At 40.0% G+C, this 16,331-nt stretch overlaps 1 protein-coding gene across 1 annotated transcript in view; it reads left to right on the top strand.

Moving 5' to 3' along the window:
• The window catches only part of gria1a (glutamate receptor, ionotropic, AMPA 1a), a 171,018-nt gene that overhangs the window by 116,911 nt on the left and 37,776 nt on the right, over positions 1–16,331 (top strand). The window contains 6 exon segments of the mRNA XM_034690540.1: positions 2,892–3,050; positions 3,560–3,727; positions 4,686–4,790; positions 5,677–5,787; positions 11,799–12,005; positions 12,347–12,792. Coding sequence (XP_034546431.1) covers positions 2,892–3,050; positions 3,560–3,727; positions 4,686–4,790; positions 5,677–5,787; positions 11,799–12,005; positions 12,347–12,792 — 1,196 coding nt within the window.

Below are 16,331 nucleotides of genomic sequence, written 5' to 3'. Positions count from 1 at the left end.
ATTTGCCTTCTCATGTGTGGATCTGCAGCTGTGTGTGGGTGAATCTGGAAAACAGAAAATAGTGTGATACAGAAAAGAGAAAAAAAAAAGGAATTTGAAGAGTTACTCGGAAAATGTGGTTAAAAATGTCTGTTGGAAACCCCCCCTCCTCCATGTCCAGTGTTAGCAAAGGCTGGTTTCTATAGTAACCTCTTCAGCTCACTGCACTGCATTAGCTCATACATGGAGCAGAAAAAAAGACATAACTCTGACTGTTCAACTGAGAAATATGGACACCTGGCAACACACAGGTGCGTTAGGGAGACAGAGGTTGGACGAGGAAATAAGAAGGGCTGAATACTGCCTTTGCTGGTATGTATTTCCCAGAGCCTGAGCAAGCTTTCTTTCTTTCTTCTTTTCACCAGTCCCCCTGTTGACTTTCTCTTGGAGCAGGTAGCCTTGAAAAAATCTGAAACTTATACTTTTTAACAGCTAGCCACTGCTGAACGAGATCCATTGTCTTTTCCATATGGATATGAGGATCAGAGAATGTAACAAGTACAATTTTGAGAGTCTTGGTTTGGTGTACACTTGTGGCTAAGAAGTAGAAAACCTTCGAGCGACATGAAAGAAACATCAGAGAAGGGAAGACAGAAAAAGATTAGAAAGGTGTAGTCAGACGGATGCCTGGCTAACAGGAGACACTCCAGAGAGGCACTTTTTCTTCTCATCAGTCAAAAGTTTGCTCTTAAATCTTTGACAAATCACAGACAAATCTTCTCTCCTGCTCCTGTCTCTACTCCCACCCATTCCCACTTGTCTGCCTCTTCCTCTCCCCACGCTGACAGCCTGCAGCCTGCTGAGAGACCGAATCTGTCTCTCCCACTCTCTGCCTTTCTCCTTCTCTGAAAAACAGCCTTCTCCACATAATAGTCGGGGGAAAAAATACAAGTAGTAGATACCATTACAGTAAATCGCTTCTTTCTTCATTCTACTCTGCCTCAGGCGTCCCTGCTATTGTTCACAGTGGCCCATAAGGTTTTGAACCCGCCATTGTTAACAATAGCCTACGAGGACTGAGTCTATCACAGATTAGCTTCGGACGGCTCCTGCCATAAAATTAGTTTTTCTTTCTCACTGGCCCCTCAGGAATGACGAGGATGAGTCCTGCACAATTGGAAAATCCCCTCTAAGTGAAAAAAGAAAGATTTGTCATTTTCATTACACCATTAACTCTTGCACTTTTGATAGCTAAGTTTTAAACATTGACAGCGATCTAATGAATTACCCTGTTATACTGGATGCCCATTAAAATCCCAACCTTGATGGCAAGTTCCATTTATTGACCATTTATGACCTTTCATAAGCATAAACAACATTGTTTGTGTTTAATTTATTTTGTACTAGTACTATATGATAAAACCTGATGCGATGCAATGCAACATGATAACATATGATACAATACGATACCAAGTGACACAATGCAATGGGTGACAGAATACCATACACTATGATAAGGTGCACAACGGTACAGTGTAATATGATACAATATAATATGATACCGTATGACACAGTACGGTTAGATATGATACAATACGATACAGTAAAATACCAAAACGGTACGATACAGCACAATAACAAAATGATACGAAACAATAAAATACCAAAACGATAGGATGATACCGTACAACTTGACACAATTTGATATTGTAGGATAGGATACAATATCGTATAATACATGTATAAAATGATGTGTTGTGATACAATACAGAACAGTAGGTAAACAATCCGTTACAATATGATAGGATACAATATGGTACAATAGGATACGATACAGTATGATACGATATGGTACGATGAGTATGATACGATATGATACAATTTTATACGATATGATACAATATCGTATGATACAATAAAATATGGTACAATACAAAATGGTACGGTATGATTCGATACAATACAATATGACACGATAGGATGTGATAAGATATGATATGATATAATATGATACTGTACAATACACTATGGATTTGATTAGGATACACTTAGTATATAATGAGGTATGGTACAATAAGATTATGATGAAATAAAATAGATACAATAACCTTTACTCTGTCTCTGTCTCTGTCTCTGTCTCTGTCTCTCTCTCTCTCTCTCTCTCTCTCTCTCTCTCTCTCTCTCTCTCTCTCTCTACCTTCATCCTCTCTTTGGTCAAACACCTGATACTATTACATCCTTAGACCTCAAAATCCTTGAAACAAAAGAACCTTTGAAGAAATAATCACTCTTTGGACTTTGAACTCCTCAAAGCTGAGGTCTGCTTTGAGTCATAACCTGTGTTGATGAGTCAGAAGTAATTATTGATCTGTTTTAAAAGGCTTACAAGCCAAAAAAGGTTCAAAACCACTGATGTAGTGAACCCCCCTTTGTTGTCCTGTGACATCTTGTTGGGGTCACAACCTGCAGGTCAAGAAACACTGCAGTAGACAACTTGACTGCATGTGAATGAACAGATTTCTGATTACACATGACAACGGAGTCCTTGAGGAACCATGTCTAAAGTTCCTGCTGCCATCTGAGATTTCTGAATCACTCTTATTGATATTTTCAGTCGTAGTTTTGAGTGGTTCACCAAGCAGGATTGTCACAACTGCTCACATCACAACACAGAGAATATGCACAAAATATGTCTGCCACTGAAAAGGCATGTCGTAGGACTGCTTAAAAGGAATGACTGTGTTTCTTTTTCTTTTTGTTTTGTATTGTTAACAGTAACTACACTAAATCCCTCCTAAGACTCTGCATGAAATCAATGGTCAATCAGGCACTGTTATACACTTAAACCTTTACTAGCCCTTTTGCCTGCCTATTTCCATTCACCTGTCTTTTTGTCCACTCTCTTTCTTCAGGGTTTCCTGGACATTGACCTGACAGACCTGAGGAAAGGAGGAGCCAACATCACCGGCTTTCAGCTCGTCAACAATTCTGAGCCCAGTGTAAGCCGTGTCGTCCAGCAGTGGCTCGAGTTTGACAACAAAGACTCCAAAGTGCCCAAGACTGGACTCAAAGTATTGCTCCTTTTCAACCTCATCTTTTTCTTCTTTATCTGTATCCATGACGCATAAATGGCAGCTCAGGATATGCATAGAACCCCTCTGTCTTGTTTTAAGTAATGTAAATTAAATCAGGATGGTTGTTTTTTATGACTTGTGGATTTTCTGACAGATTTTCTGTTACTGAGTTTCTATTACATTTTACATTCTATTTTGTGGTGGGCAGATAAGCCCTGATCCTTTCTGAGATTGTTTATTTAAATCTTGGATCTACTTTTAAATGATTATTGATTTGCAGCCTCAACAAGAAGCTGAGATGGAGGATCAGTTCTAAAACTTTGAGAAGGCCATAAAATTAACATTAAATTGAAGTAATAGAAATAATATCCCGGGGTGTAAAATCAAAGCTGGAGGATTTGTCTGAGATATTATTGTTGCTTGAGATGCTTCATTGAGATGCGTTCATTGTTGCTCAAGTAGAGACCTTTATCAGTTTTCATTTCTGCTGTCTTCTTTCTTCACAGTACACAGGCGCTCTAACATATGACGGGGTGAAAGTCATGTCAACAGCTTTCCAGAACCTACGGAGACAGAGGATAGACATATCTCGCAGGGGCAACGCCGGAGAATGTCTTGCCAACCCACCAGCTCCCTGGGGACAGGGCATAGACATCCAGAGGGCCCTGCAGCAGGTCTGCACACATACATAACTAATGTGTACACACACATGTACGCACATTAACCCATACATACACACACACCCACGCATACGAATTCCTGAGTGGCACATTGACTAACAGCTCTTGAGCTGGGGCTGGCTGAACAAATTAGGTCTCATTCTGTTGTGTAAAGTTCACATTAAGTCATAGGAGAGCTCTCCAGTATCAAATGTGACATCATGGCTAGTAAACAAACCTGCGGGCAGTAACACTCAGCTGTGATCATCATGGAATATGACATCAGCAATTGAGTTTCTAAATGTAATATTTGGCCTGGAAATGCAAATTTTGGGATGGCTGGCACACCCACTGTCACGCATGCAAAACCATGTGTGTCGAGGAACAAGGAAGTTATTTCATATTATTTAAAATGACTTTGAGAAGAACTTCCGGACATACCGTTTTTAATTATAAACACAATAAAACATCAAACAGGTTATTTACTTACAGTGGAATTAATTTGTATGAACTATGGAGGTATAACATTGCTCTGTGTTTGTGAGGGCATTTTTATAATTGCATGTTAGGGTGTGTGTATGTGTGTGGATGCATGTGCAGCCCAAGGCTCTGTCTGCAGAGTGGCTGTGCAGAGGCCTGCTCACAGTCAATCTAGCCATCTGCCTGTGGATAGACAGGAGATTGAAGCCCGGTTCGCTCAATTAACTCCATCACACGGCCAAGACAAACACACTGCACTGTACACACACACACACACATACACCGTCTGCCATTCACTCCTGAAGGGACCCCAGCTTGAATTAGTGCTATACTAGCCTAGCTATGCTTTACATGTATCGCATGTAAGCAGGACATGCAAATGGAGAAAATGGACAGTATGTCTATCAAGCTTCACAGCAGCCATTATTACTTTATCTGTCAGTCATGTCGGGGGCTGCGTGTTACATATTTAATATATGTGGTTCTGTTACAGGTTCGTATAGATGGATTAACTGGCCACATTCAGTTCAATGAGAAAGGCCGCAGAACAAACTACACTGTTAGTGTCATGGAACTGGCCCCCTCTGGACCCAAGAAGGTAAGCCTGCAGCCCGAGGGTACAATTTAAGTAATTCATTGTTGCTCAAGGACCATGTTTAAAAACTTTGCTTTATAGCTTATTTCTCTAACAACCTTGTCGCTCATTGTCGGACCTGACGCAGCACTCGATAAAAGGTGTGCGCCATAGTTTATCTAACTTCTAAGATTTAAACTTGAAAAAGCCGTAAAGAGACCACTTAGGAGTAAAAACAGTTCTTCAATGAGACACATTTATCAAGCCAAGTACTTCTCTTCTTAAATGGAAGTGAACAAGTAACCTTTTAGAGCGGCTTTCAAGTGACCACATGATTAATCACAGGTACGCTTTGAGCAGGAAAAGCTCGATGGAGACAAGCATTAATCTTTAATCTAAAAGTCACCTGGATACCATTTCTACCATTTAACCCTTTGAGGCTTTTTTGAATAAACATTAACTATTTTTATATATCCAAAAAAGTTCATTTGTATCCAAGTAAAACCCTGAATATGTGCAGTATCTATGTGAACCATCTAATAATTGTATTTTAAACTGTATGAATATGTATGCAAGCATAAATATCAAGAAATGGTGCAAATTGGACACCCCAAAAAGATTTAGACAAAATTGAGTAACTTACACCGACATCCTATTAAAGGTTAAACTTATTTAATATAATGGCACATCATTTTTGATGTCTGAACATCTTCCTTTGTACTATAACCACCTTATATCTACTTTTAATTTGAGTTTTTTTAAGGGATTTGTTTAAATGTGTTTCTTGTACATATTAAAGAAGCAGTATAGGTGAATCATTTACACATTTTTTCAAATCCAGTGCAAGATTCCCCTTCCAGTAATCTGATAAAAACAGGCCCTGGTTGACAACATCTTCTCCTTGTCTCAGGTTGGCTACTGGAACGAAGATGAGAAGTATGTGACTACAGCCAGCTTTGTGAGAGGCAGCAATGAGACCTACGGCCTGCAGAACCGGACTTACATCGTCACCACTATTCTGGTAAGTCAGTGTAAAACAGAGAGGTTAAGGCTTGTGGGGGAGGATGAGAGAGAACGAAACAGAGAAAGGCGAGGAAACATTTTTCATTTTCTTTCATGATAGAGTTCCTAAAAGTTCAGGTTCCTGAGGGAATTCAGCGGACATCTGTGATTGTATCTGTCTTCCTTCTTTTATTTCCAGCTTTACTCTGCTAACCTCTTACTGTCTGACTCGTACCTGCCCATAATTACAGTCAGAATCACTTACAGGGGGAGTTCACTGCGAATGGATTGCAGCTGGTATAGCACCAATAATTACGAATCATTTGCTCCTGTTATCTGCTCCTTTTCAAGGTTTTATCCTACTCATATTGTTCTTATGATATTCAAGCGCAAAAATGCCCCCACAGTTCTGCAGCTCTCCAGTTTTGTCAGATTGTAACTGAAGCTGTCAGCATCTCCTCTCTCTGTGTGTGCTGTGCAGAGCTGTGCACTCTCATCCTCATAGAGCTCAAACCTGTCCACAGATAGGTGATGAGCTAAATCAAGGGACACTTCTTATCATTTTATTGTGGAGTCAGTTCATGACTAATGTGACTAAATTTTTAAAGTTTCTATCCAGCTCTTTCTGATCAAAGATTATAACAACATTCAATTTTGAGTAATTGGACAGCGCGTATGGTCAGGGGTTGAGCCACAGATAGTTCCTGACCGATTTAACCCCTGGTTATTACAATAATAGTTTTGTTAAAGTAACATAAACTGACTGAATTTACAGGTATACTATTTTTTGTTTATCCAGAGATGAAACTGTTTTCATCACTGAAAAGTTTGAGAACACTTTGAAATACTCCAGTGCATTTACCACTCAGCAGACGGTGAAAATGTCACTCGAGCTGTTAGTGCCAGTATTAATGAATTAGGTATGTTTTTGCAAAGAAGCTAATTTTCAAATCTGATCTGCCCCAAATTAATGCGTAATGTTTAATTTGAATGTATGCGAACAATACCGACACACAGTGACACTTAGGACACTGCTCTGTCTTGCAGTTTACGAGGCATACAACTGTTTGCAGGTGCTTTGTTGGTTCAAGGTTGTCTTTTTGGCTCATTTGCACAGAAGCCAAGCAATCCTTTTGTGAACCAGGTCCCTAGTTTCCTCTCTTTTGGTTTGTGTTTTGGTGGATTTAAGTTTGTTCTGTCTCTCACTGTGCTGCGTTTTACCTGGTATTTTCTTTGTTTTTATTTGTCCTTTTCTTGTCTTGGTGGAACTTTGTTTTTTAGGTGCTGTAAATATAATAAAAGCTTCTCTTATGTGGTTATATTTGATTCCACTTATTTATTGAAATCCTTGGAAGACACATTCTGAGTTACTTTGACTGTAAAGTAGAAACATTTGACCAGGAGACATCTTTTTATTGATGCACAGAGTTTCACAGTACATATTTACAAATAATAATAAGACAGAAGTTATGTAAGGATTTCACAAGTTCAAGTCAATCTCAGTTTAATGATCAGAGACACACACACAGAGAAAAACAACACAATGTCTGAGAATGTCCAGTGACAGGCTACATATTGATAATACCATACACCTTCCCAGTAAGTAACTCCACCTCGACACCTTTGTCCTTCATTTATCTTTTCCCCTGTGTCCCCTGTGCTGCTCAGATGGCACCATCAGGCTGTTCAAAACAACACACCAGGTTGTGTCAAGTGTCCTGGCCTACATAACAAAGATGAAGCTGCAGCACTCTGTGAATGTTTGAGAATAATGCAGCAAAAATTCAATCTGTCCAGCTCATGTGGCACCCAGGTTACCATGACATTCTCTGAGAAAAAAGCAACACAGCTGGCCATTTCTGGCTTATAAACAGGAGATGGTAATAACAATGGTCATACTGTATGTCTTTGCGGCACAGGATGTTCCCAGCGTCTACATCTTGATGAAAATTTAATACCAGAGAATACTCTGTAAGTCTGTAGAAGCCTGAAGCCCAGCACTGGTTCTTTTTGTACTACTATTTCACGTGGGATTTCTTTTATCTTTGGGAATCACTGTTCCTCGTGATTCTGTAAGACTAGCAGCAGATATTCAATAGCTATTCAATATATGGATGGAAAGTGAAAAACCACCAGCTCATTGTAGAAACCGTGCTGCAGAGTTCAGGTTTTACTTGCACAGCACTGTTGCAGCTGATCTCCTTTGATATATGGCAAAGGATTCCAACTCTGTATGTCTTTTCCTTTAAAGAGATTCACCACACACATGATGAAAGCTTAGGGGAGGGGAAAAAGGTGAGAGACAACGTATCGTACTGTAATCTAAAAAAAGCATGGGCACACTCCAATCTTTGCAGTCTTTTTATAGAAGCAAGCTTCAAGTCAAGAACCTTCTAGCATCAGCAGAAGACAGCTAAACACAACAATGTATAGTGACATAACCAATGTGAATCATCAGGCAATGCTGCATTCATGTCACATAATGCAGGCTGTAAATACCTGTGTCTGAGTCAGGAAAACCTTTTACATCAGCCTCTTTATTTGTTGTAAATATATTGAGAATTCTAAAGTAGCTGTATTACATCCATCTGACATCACTAGACCAATTCCAAAATAGGAATTTGCCCAAAACCTGCCTGTTATTTTGATTAAAGTGCATTGAATACAATGTCTATGGATGGATTTAGATGCCTACAACCAATCAGAGCAATGAGGACTTATGCAAGGCTGCTTAGTTAGATAGTGTTTATAACATCATATGCATATTGCTTCATGTCCATTATCTAACACAGATGATTCATGTGAAATGGTTTATTAGCTTTTGGTACATAATGTGAGCTATTGTTCATTTTGTTTAACACATACGTGCTACCAGATTAAAAAACCCTCACATAAGAGGTGGGCATCTTGGTTGTTTTCGAACATGTGTAAATGTATTAATTTAAGCCTACTCCAGATTATATAATGGATCATGGTAAGATGGATGGGGACTAGATACATACGGCACAGTCTTGAGTGCGGATGTACCTGGATTTCCTTAATTTTGCACATTTATATTATTCTAAAAGAAATATATATATACATATACATGATTTGAATGTAGTCAGCTTGTATTTCAATCATACTGTGTTTCACCTGAACTGAATTATTTTATTTTCACTTTATCTGATGCTAGTGTTGTCTGAACAAGAAGTAATTCAACAAATGTTATTAGTACTTATGTAACAGTTCCTAATAATGCTACCAATACAGTAAATACACCCATTTGTTATTAACTTCTAGCAGCTCCACTTCTATTTTAAAACTCCCAAAGTTGTGGACATTTGGGACTTCTCTTTACTTATTTTTTCAGTCCTGTCTGATTTCCGTGTGAGCACACGGCACTGCAGTCTCATGTCCTTATATGGGCAATGAGGCTCATACCTCTAAATGATGTGCTTCTCCATGCTATTTATTTGTTATGCTATTTCTTTTTTATAATAAGTAACAGCAAGTATGTGATAGCACCTTAAGAGAACATGACATTCCTCATTTTAAGGATTCGGGTGTGAAAAATGTTGCAGTTTTGGACCAGGTTTGTGAATCGACTATAGACTTTTACTGGATATCCACCTGTAGGAACAAATTTATAATATTTTTTACAAAGATGTTGATGAATGGGTGTGGCGTAAGTAACTGGGTAGTATTGGTTACAGTGCATTGGTACCACATAACCTTATCAATATTTCCCCCCTCTGCCAGCTTGCAAATGTGTTCGACTTTAGAGATAAATGGTTGAAAATGTCTAAAAATTGACGAACAACATAACATTTGTAATGACTTCCAATGCATCGGGAAAATGACAGGTGGTGTTGATGAGGGAATATTTAAAAGAACTACATATTCAGGCTCAACCAAAAAGGTTTGGTGCTAATGTAGAAATTCGGGCAAACTATAGAAAACTGAAGTTGTAGTCAATTGGCATCCAATTAAAAAACATGTAGGAGCCTGATTTAAACCCAAGGGCGGCAGTCTCCCAGGAGAGTGGACCTAAAATAACTCTGTCTGACATCATCTCCTATCAGTGTCCCCTTTCTTGGGAAGATAAATTGGTTCTCTGTCTCCGAACCTAAGAGAAGAGATAAGGTGTGAACAGTTATTGGGCTGTTGGATAGCAGTGGAGTTTTAAACCCTCTAACTTTTCAGCTCACTGATTGGTTGCTTGTGGGAGTGTGTTGCTGTGCACTTTGTGCTTCTCTGCAATCCTTGCTGTCCCAGCGTGTGCACACAGAGCAGAGCAGGGTTAACAGGAGATCTGGAGGAGTGAAGCAGAACATCTTTAACAGGGCGGTCGAGCTTGGTGTCTTCGCTATTGTGGCTTCAGACTCAAACTGTGCCATGAATGGAACTTTGAGATTTAGTTTCCGTATGTTAAAAGTTGTTTTTTATTAATGGGGTAGTGTGTGTGACTTTTACAGTTTTTTTAATAGACTTTCTGTGAGAGATGGTTCAAAGCAAGAGAAAATTATGTAATTTTTCAAAATTTCCTCGAGGCCTGTTTCAATTAGTCCCAGAGGAATAGCTTTAGTTGATTTTTGCAGTTTTACCAAAAGTAAGTGTGCACTGTTCCTTGCGTGTGTGTTTTGCACTTGCACCCATATGTGTTCTTAGTCTGTTCTTGTGTGCCTTTGTTTGTGTGTGTGTGTGTGTGTGTGTGTGTGTGTGTGTGTGTGTGTGTGTGTGTGTGTGTGTGTGTGTCAGCATTATATCATCCCGCCTGAGTGGCAGCTGATCTCAGTGGAACCATTTTGAAGTCAATAAGACTGAATCCAGGAGGACCTTCTGTATGCCATACCATGTCTCTGCGTGCCTGTGTACAAACACAAGCGTGTTTATGTGTGTAAAGGGCACCAAGCATTCTCACGTGTGTATCTGTCTTTATACACATACCCGTTCGGAGCACTGCACACCAGACCTTTCTCACCAGCGACTCCCTGGGGTGCCATTTCTGTACCAGTGGACCTTGGGTTTTCATGTGTAACAATGATCACAGTCACCTCGACCATAAAGGGCAGGAGAGCACCGTAACACACAGAGGAACCCCCCTTTCTTTAGACCCTGATGAAATATGATGGAAGGATTTGCTCAGCTCAGCACAGCGTTAGCTAAAACAGGCGCACATAACAACTTGTGGGAATTGAGACCAAGCAAGTGTTCCTGGACAATTCACTCCAAGTTCAGCAGGTTCCCATATGGAATACATTTTTTTCTCAAGCTATAGTGATGCCCCATGTGTCATTTCAGCTGTAATTTCTCAGGACATCCAATCCGTGTGAAATGTACAAATGTTGGTTTGTTATAACAAGAGGAGCAGCCTGACTCTGGAGCAGGGGTCAGCAGTGCCTTCATTACTGTCTACATGGCTCAAACACACACACACACACACACACACACACACACACACACACACACACACACACACACACACACACACACACACACACTCTCACACACAGAACTAAATATACTTTTTCATCTTCATCTTCACATCTAACATCCTTTTAACTCAATAATCTTATTAACGCTCCTTGCAATGTGGAAGTGCTGACTGAGAGATCACACAAGGCACCTTTTGTGTTTAAATTACACTCCATACGTCTATGAACAAAGCTGAATAACACCTCATAATATCATGTAATTATCTTTTCTCCCAACCTTTCCAGCTTTCAGCAAGGGATGGAAATATACTCTGTGTTGAATCACACTGAGGCATAAAATGCTCCCATAACATCCCATCCCAAGATTTGAACTGGTCATATAAACCTTAACTATATACTAAAGTTTTATTATCAGCGATAACACTGTCTTTGACTTAATTAGTGTAACAAACGATGCTGCAGTAAAAAAAAAAAAAAACTCTGCTTCTTGCGCCCGGCTTGTCATGATGCCAATCAATGTACATTTTGTTTTCATGATGACGTTTCAAGAACGAAATTGATGGCTGCAGAAAACACATCTTTCACCCACGGTTGTCCTTCTTCTACCCAACAGGAGTCTCCATATGTGATGCTGAAGAAGAACCACGAGCAGCTTGCAGGGAATGATAAATACGAGGGTTACATTGTGGAGCTGGCTGCAGAGATAGCCAAACATGTGGGCTACCATTACAAACTGAAGGTTGTTTCAGATGGCAAATATGGAGCCAGAGATCCTGAGACTAAAATGTGGAACGGCATGGTGGGGGAGCTGGTGTATGGGGTGAGTGAACTACATTTTTTTCAGATAATTCCACTTTTGAAAAGTATAAAGTTGTATTTAGAGTCATCCCTTACGTGCTGAAATGTTATTTTTTATTGACCATTAATCAGTCAGGCAGGTCCCATTTATATTAGAGATCTCTTTTCCAATGGAGACTTGGCCATGGGTCACGCCAAGAATGGCAGCAACACAATGTTTCAACATTACAACAATCAGCCTCATACAGAAATGCCAAAACAATCAGCTAAGGCACTTAAGAGACTTGAAGGCTGTATTTTGCTCTTCTTCAGCATTGGAAACCTCTATTTATGTGCTTGCTACTCTGTCCCTCTCACCTCCAGAAAGCAGACGTGGCAGTGGCTCCCCTGACCATCACCCTCGTCCGTGAAGAAGTAATAGACTTCTCCAAGCCCTTTATGTCCCTTGGAATCTCCATCATGATCAAGAAACCCACCAAATCCAAACCTGGCGTCTTTTCATTCCTGGACCCGCTGGCTTATGAGATCTGGATGTGCATCGTGTTCGCCTACATCGGTGTCAGTGTTGTCCTGTTTCTTGTCAGTCGCTTCAGCCCGTACGAGTGGCACGCCGAAGACTACGAGGAGGGAGCCGAGCCTCAAACGCCCACTCAAACTTCAGCCACTAATGGGGTGCAGCAGGGCCAGACTCAGACGCAGCAGAACCCAAACCAGCAGAGTCCGGAGCAGACCAACGAGTTTGGCATCTTTAACTCCCTTTGGTTCTCGCTGGGGGCTTTCATGCAGCAGGGCTGTGACATCTCTCCACGGTAAGAAACTGAGCCCACTCTTTCTGAAGCATCCACAGTGGTAGGAGTGATTGTGTTTGTTGGTACGCAAGGAGATGCCAAGCACCACTGACTACACCTACATGTACCCTTTAGCAAGCACTTCTGCATTCTGGTTTGACTCAGCTGAGCTTTGTTCATTGAGATTTAGTTCTTTGTCTGTCACTTGTCAAACACAGCAAAGATAAAAGTTTGATAAAGAGCAGCAGAGGGAGTTTATGATATGGTCATGTTGCAGACTGTTGCATTGTCATTGCCTTTTTCCAGATACTTCCTGTGGTGTCTAAATGTGTAACTTTTGGGGCTATAAAAACGTGTTGTTGGTAGCTCCTCCATTGCTTTTAAATACCAGTTCCTAATCTTTCAATCTTGATACTTATCAATCGATCCGTTGGTAATGGTAAATACCAAGCCTGCTATGAAGGATCCTTGTGTGAGTATTGAGTGGTATGGGTTGTCTCCCCTTGAGTGCTCTCATGAGCTATGGGATGAAACCATTCTCCGAAGGTCACCAATTAAAAATCTCATTAAGTGTCTGAAATTAGAGACTCTGAGGTCGACTTTTTGAGCTTTCCAGAGGGACCAGAGGGAGGAGATGAGGAGATAATGTCAGTCTTATCACTGTAAGCTCTGAACCAGCAGAGACAGGTTAGGTCAAAGAGAGATGTACTGCTTCTTGTCTGTAAAAACATTAAGTTGCATGTGCATTATGTATATATGTGCAGTGTAGTGGTGCGTCCTTGCATAATGCATCTATAGTCCTGCATTTATACCGTGAGGTTGGAGAGGCTGATGCTGTCTGTTGCTTTCGATGAGAATTGTATGCAGGTTTGGGTGAGAAATTGAGAAGTTGCTAATGTAACCATCCCCTCATAATGGTTCGCACTCAGCCATTGCAGCACAAATGAATTTGCCATTGTGATAAATGTGCTGTTTTTTTCTTTTTCCTGAGAGTTACAGGAGGAGAAGAATACAGCTCCTAACTCTATCAGTTAAATATGAAGCTAGAGTCATGAGATGGTTAGCTTGGGTTAGCTTAGGTTGGCTAAATAACTGTTAACAGTAAGCCTGATTCTGTCTGGGAGTGAAATAACTAAAAATGAAAGCTTTACAAAGAAGAAATCAGGTATTATGTTAAATTGTGTTTTATATAAAAATCAAATGTTAGAACTATAAGCATGTTCTCACAAAAAACTTCAAACCAGACAAGCTGTATGTTAGCAATGCTAATGATGTCCTTTCATTAGTCGAGTTTCCAAGTCTTGAGTCTGAGTCATCTTTAATCCTTATGTTTGAGTCAAAGTCTGAGTCAAGGTCACATTTTCATTATTGTTATATTTCATAAGAAGAACCGTTGCCTTGCTCCAAACTATTCACTGTATGCACCTGGACCGACTGTGTAGGACCTTTTGGATGTCTAGAAAACACACTTTGTTTATTATTACAAAATTCTGACTGATCCTGTCAATGTGTCTGGAAATTTAAATGATCAATGAAGTTATGCTTTAAAAATGTGCACCTCATCAGGGTTGTCACACTGATAATTACTGCTGCGGTGAGTTTACTGTCGGTGTCTAAGACACTGAAAAGTACCTACAGCCCACTAGGGCTGCCACAATGACGTTGATTATCGACGACTTATTTAATAATCGACGTCATCGTTTATTTTTTGAAGCTTTGTTTTTCTCTCGAAACTGCCACTGTCCCCTCTGCTGTCTTGTCTGCCTTTCTGTCCTTGACGCACATGCGCAGTAGTAGTAATCGGGGTCAGCCGTGATGTCACCGGAAAAGTTATGCCCAAACAGTATCATGGCTAGCCGGCTAAGGAGCTTGAAAGTTTGGGAGCATTTTTCCAAAATAAAAGAGAAGAATGTGCAATGCAAAGAACTTGCCTTCCATGGTAGTACGACGCCTGCACGAGCATCTGAAAAGGAAGCACGTCTTGGCTGATTCAATTTCTGACGAAGAGGGACAGCCACCTCGGTAAGCTAATGGGCGAGTAAGCTGCTAACATTAACGTCAACAGTGAGCTATTTACTTAACAGCGATGTCATGTTTGAATAGGAAATGTGATGACGCTAATATTTTATAACGCTACATTACAGTGCTAAAAAAAATATGTTTCTCTTCAATTGACAACGTTGTTACCATTGTGCCTTCATTTTATTTTGCACTATCACATTAAAAAATGTCAGAAATGTTGCTACAAGCTGCAAAGTTCATTAAAAGTTGAATGAACTATCATCTTAATTTGCTTAAATTTTAGTTAGCACATACCTTAAACACTTCAAGCTGGAAATGAATGATGGTTATATAAGAGCAGCTGCATGCTGGTGCAATAAGCTGCAATTTATGTATGATCCAATTAGTCGACTAATCACAAAAATAATCGTTGAGTAGTCGATTATCAAAATAATCGTTTGTGGCAGCCCTACAGCCCACCTTCTGTTATTCAGAATTTGAACTTACCAAACATCTTGGACTCAGTGGTTGGGTCACTTTAGTTGCAAACATTACAGTTAGTTTGTAACAGTTATAACATAATGTTCAGTCCAAGTTATCTAACTTGGCCTATAGCATCTCACCTACTTTTCTGGGTGCATCCTTGACAGACATCAGTCAAAGTCTGAGCTTGTCCTCGTCTTCTCGTCTCTTTGCATTCATTTAAAAGCAAAATGCATGATTTGTGGCTCCTTCAGCTCCTTTAGTATTGCTTGAGTTGCTTGATTCATTAGAATTCATGTCCATGGCAAGTCACAAGCTCTGAAAAAATGAGCATTCCACTCAGACTTGAGTCCAAGTCCTGGACTCGAATACTATAGGAATGCCTCTCTGTAACTTCATGGTTTGTGGACACATTAGAGAATGGTTTCAAATCTTGTCATTTGACTCTCAACAATGTCAAATTATCCCTTTAGAGTGTTTTTGCTAAAAATATCTGCTCTATTTTATAATAGTTATCTGAAAAATTGAGAGAACTCACAGTTAATCTGTTTTCGGGAGGTTAACTACTCCAAAGTAATAGTCCTTTTGAATGAAGGGGACGAGTAGTCCAACTGTTCACATCAACATCAGAGGCATATCTAGAGTAATTAGGACACTGTGTAATGTGGCTGATGAATTTTTCATGACACTTTTTCAAGTTTGGAGCAGCAAAAGAGAAGATTCCCTCACTTCCTCTGAATGGAGGGCAATCCCAGAAACTCAGTACAACTTACACAACCAGAATGATCTGCGTGGTTAGATACAGAGATGTACCGGAGGTGTTTTAAAAAGCATATATTTTGGAAAAGTCGTTGAAGTGACCCCAGCTTTTTTTGAGCCAACATTGGGGAACGTGTTCTGTTGCAACTCTCTCAGATCTGAGTGTGATCACTGGTTTAGATGCGTGTTACTGAGACACAGCAGCAGGGCTCAGTCTGCCCTCCCTGATTGAGTTGCTGAAGGTTAAAGAAATTACAGCAATGTGCAACACTTCATTTTTATCTTGACTTCCATCTTGTGACATTTAAAAATGTGTT

This window comes from Notolabrus celidotus, chromosome 8 (assembly GCF_009762535.1).
Source record: "Notolabrus celidotus isolate fNotCel1 chromosome 8, fNotCel1.pri, whole genome shotgun sequence".
NCBI lineage: Eukaryota > Metazoa > Chordata > Actinopteri > Labriformes > Labridae > Notolabrus > Notolabrus celidotus.
The sequence above is the reverse complement of the archived record's forward strand: the minus strand, read 5'-3'. Positions and strand labels throughout refer to the sequence as shown.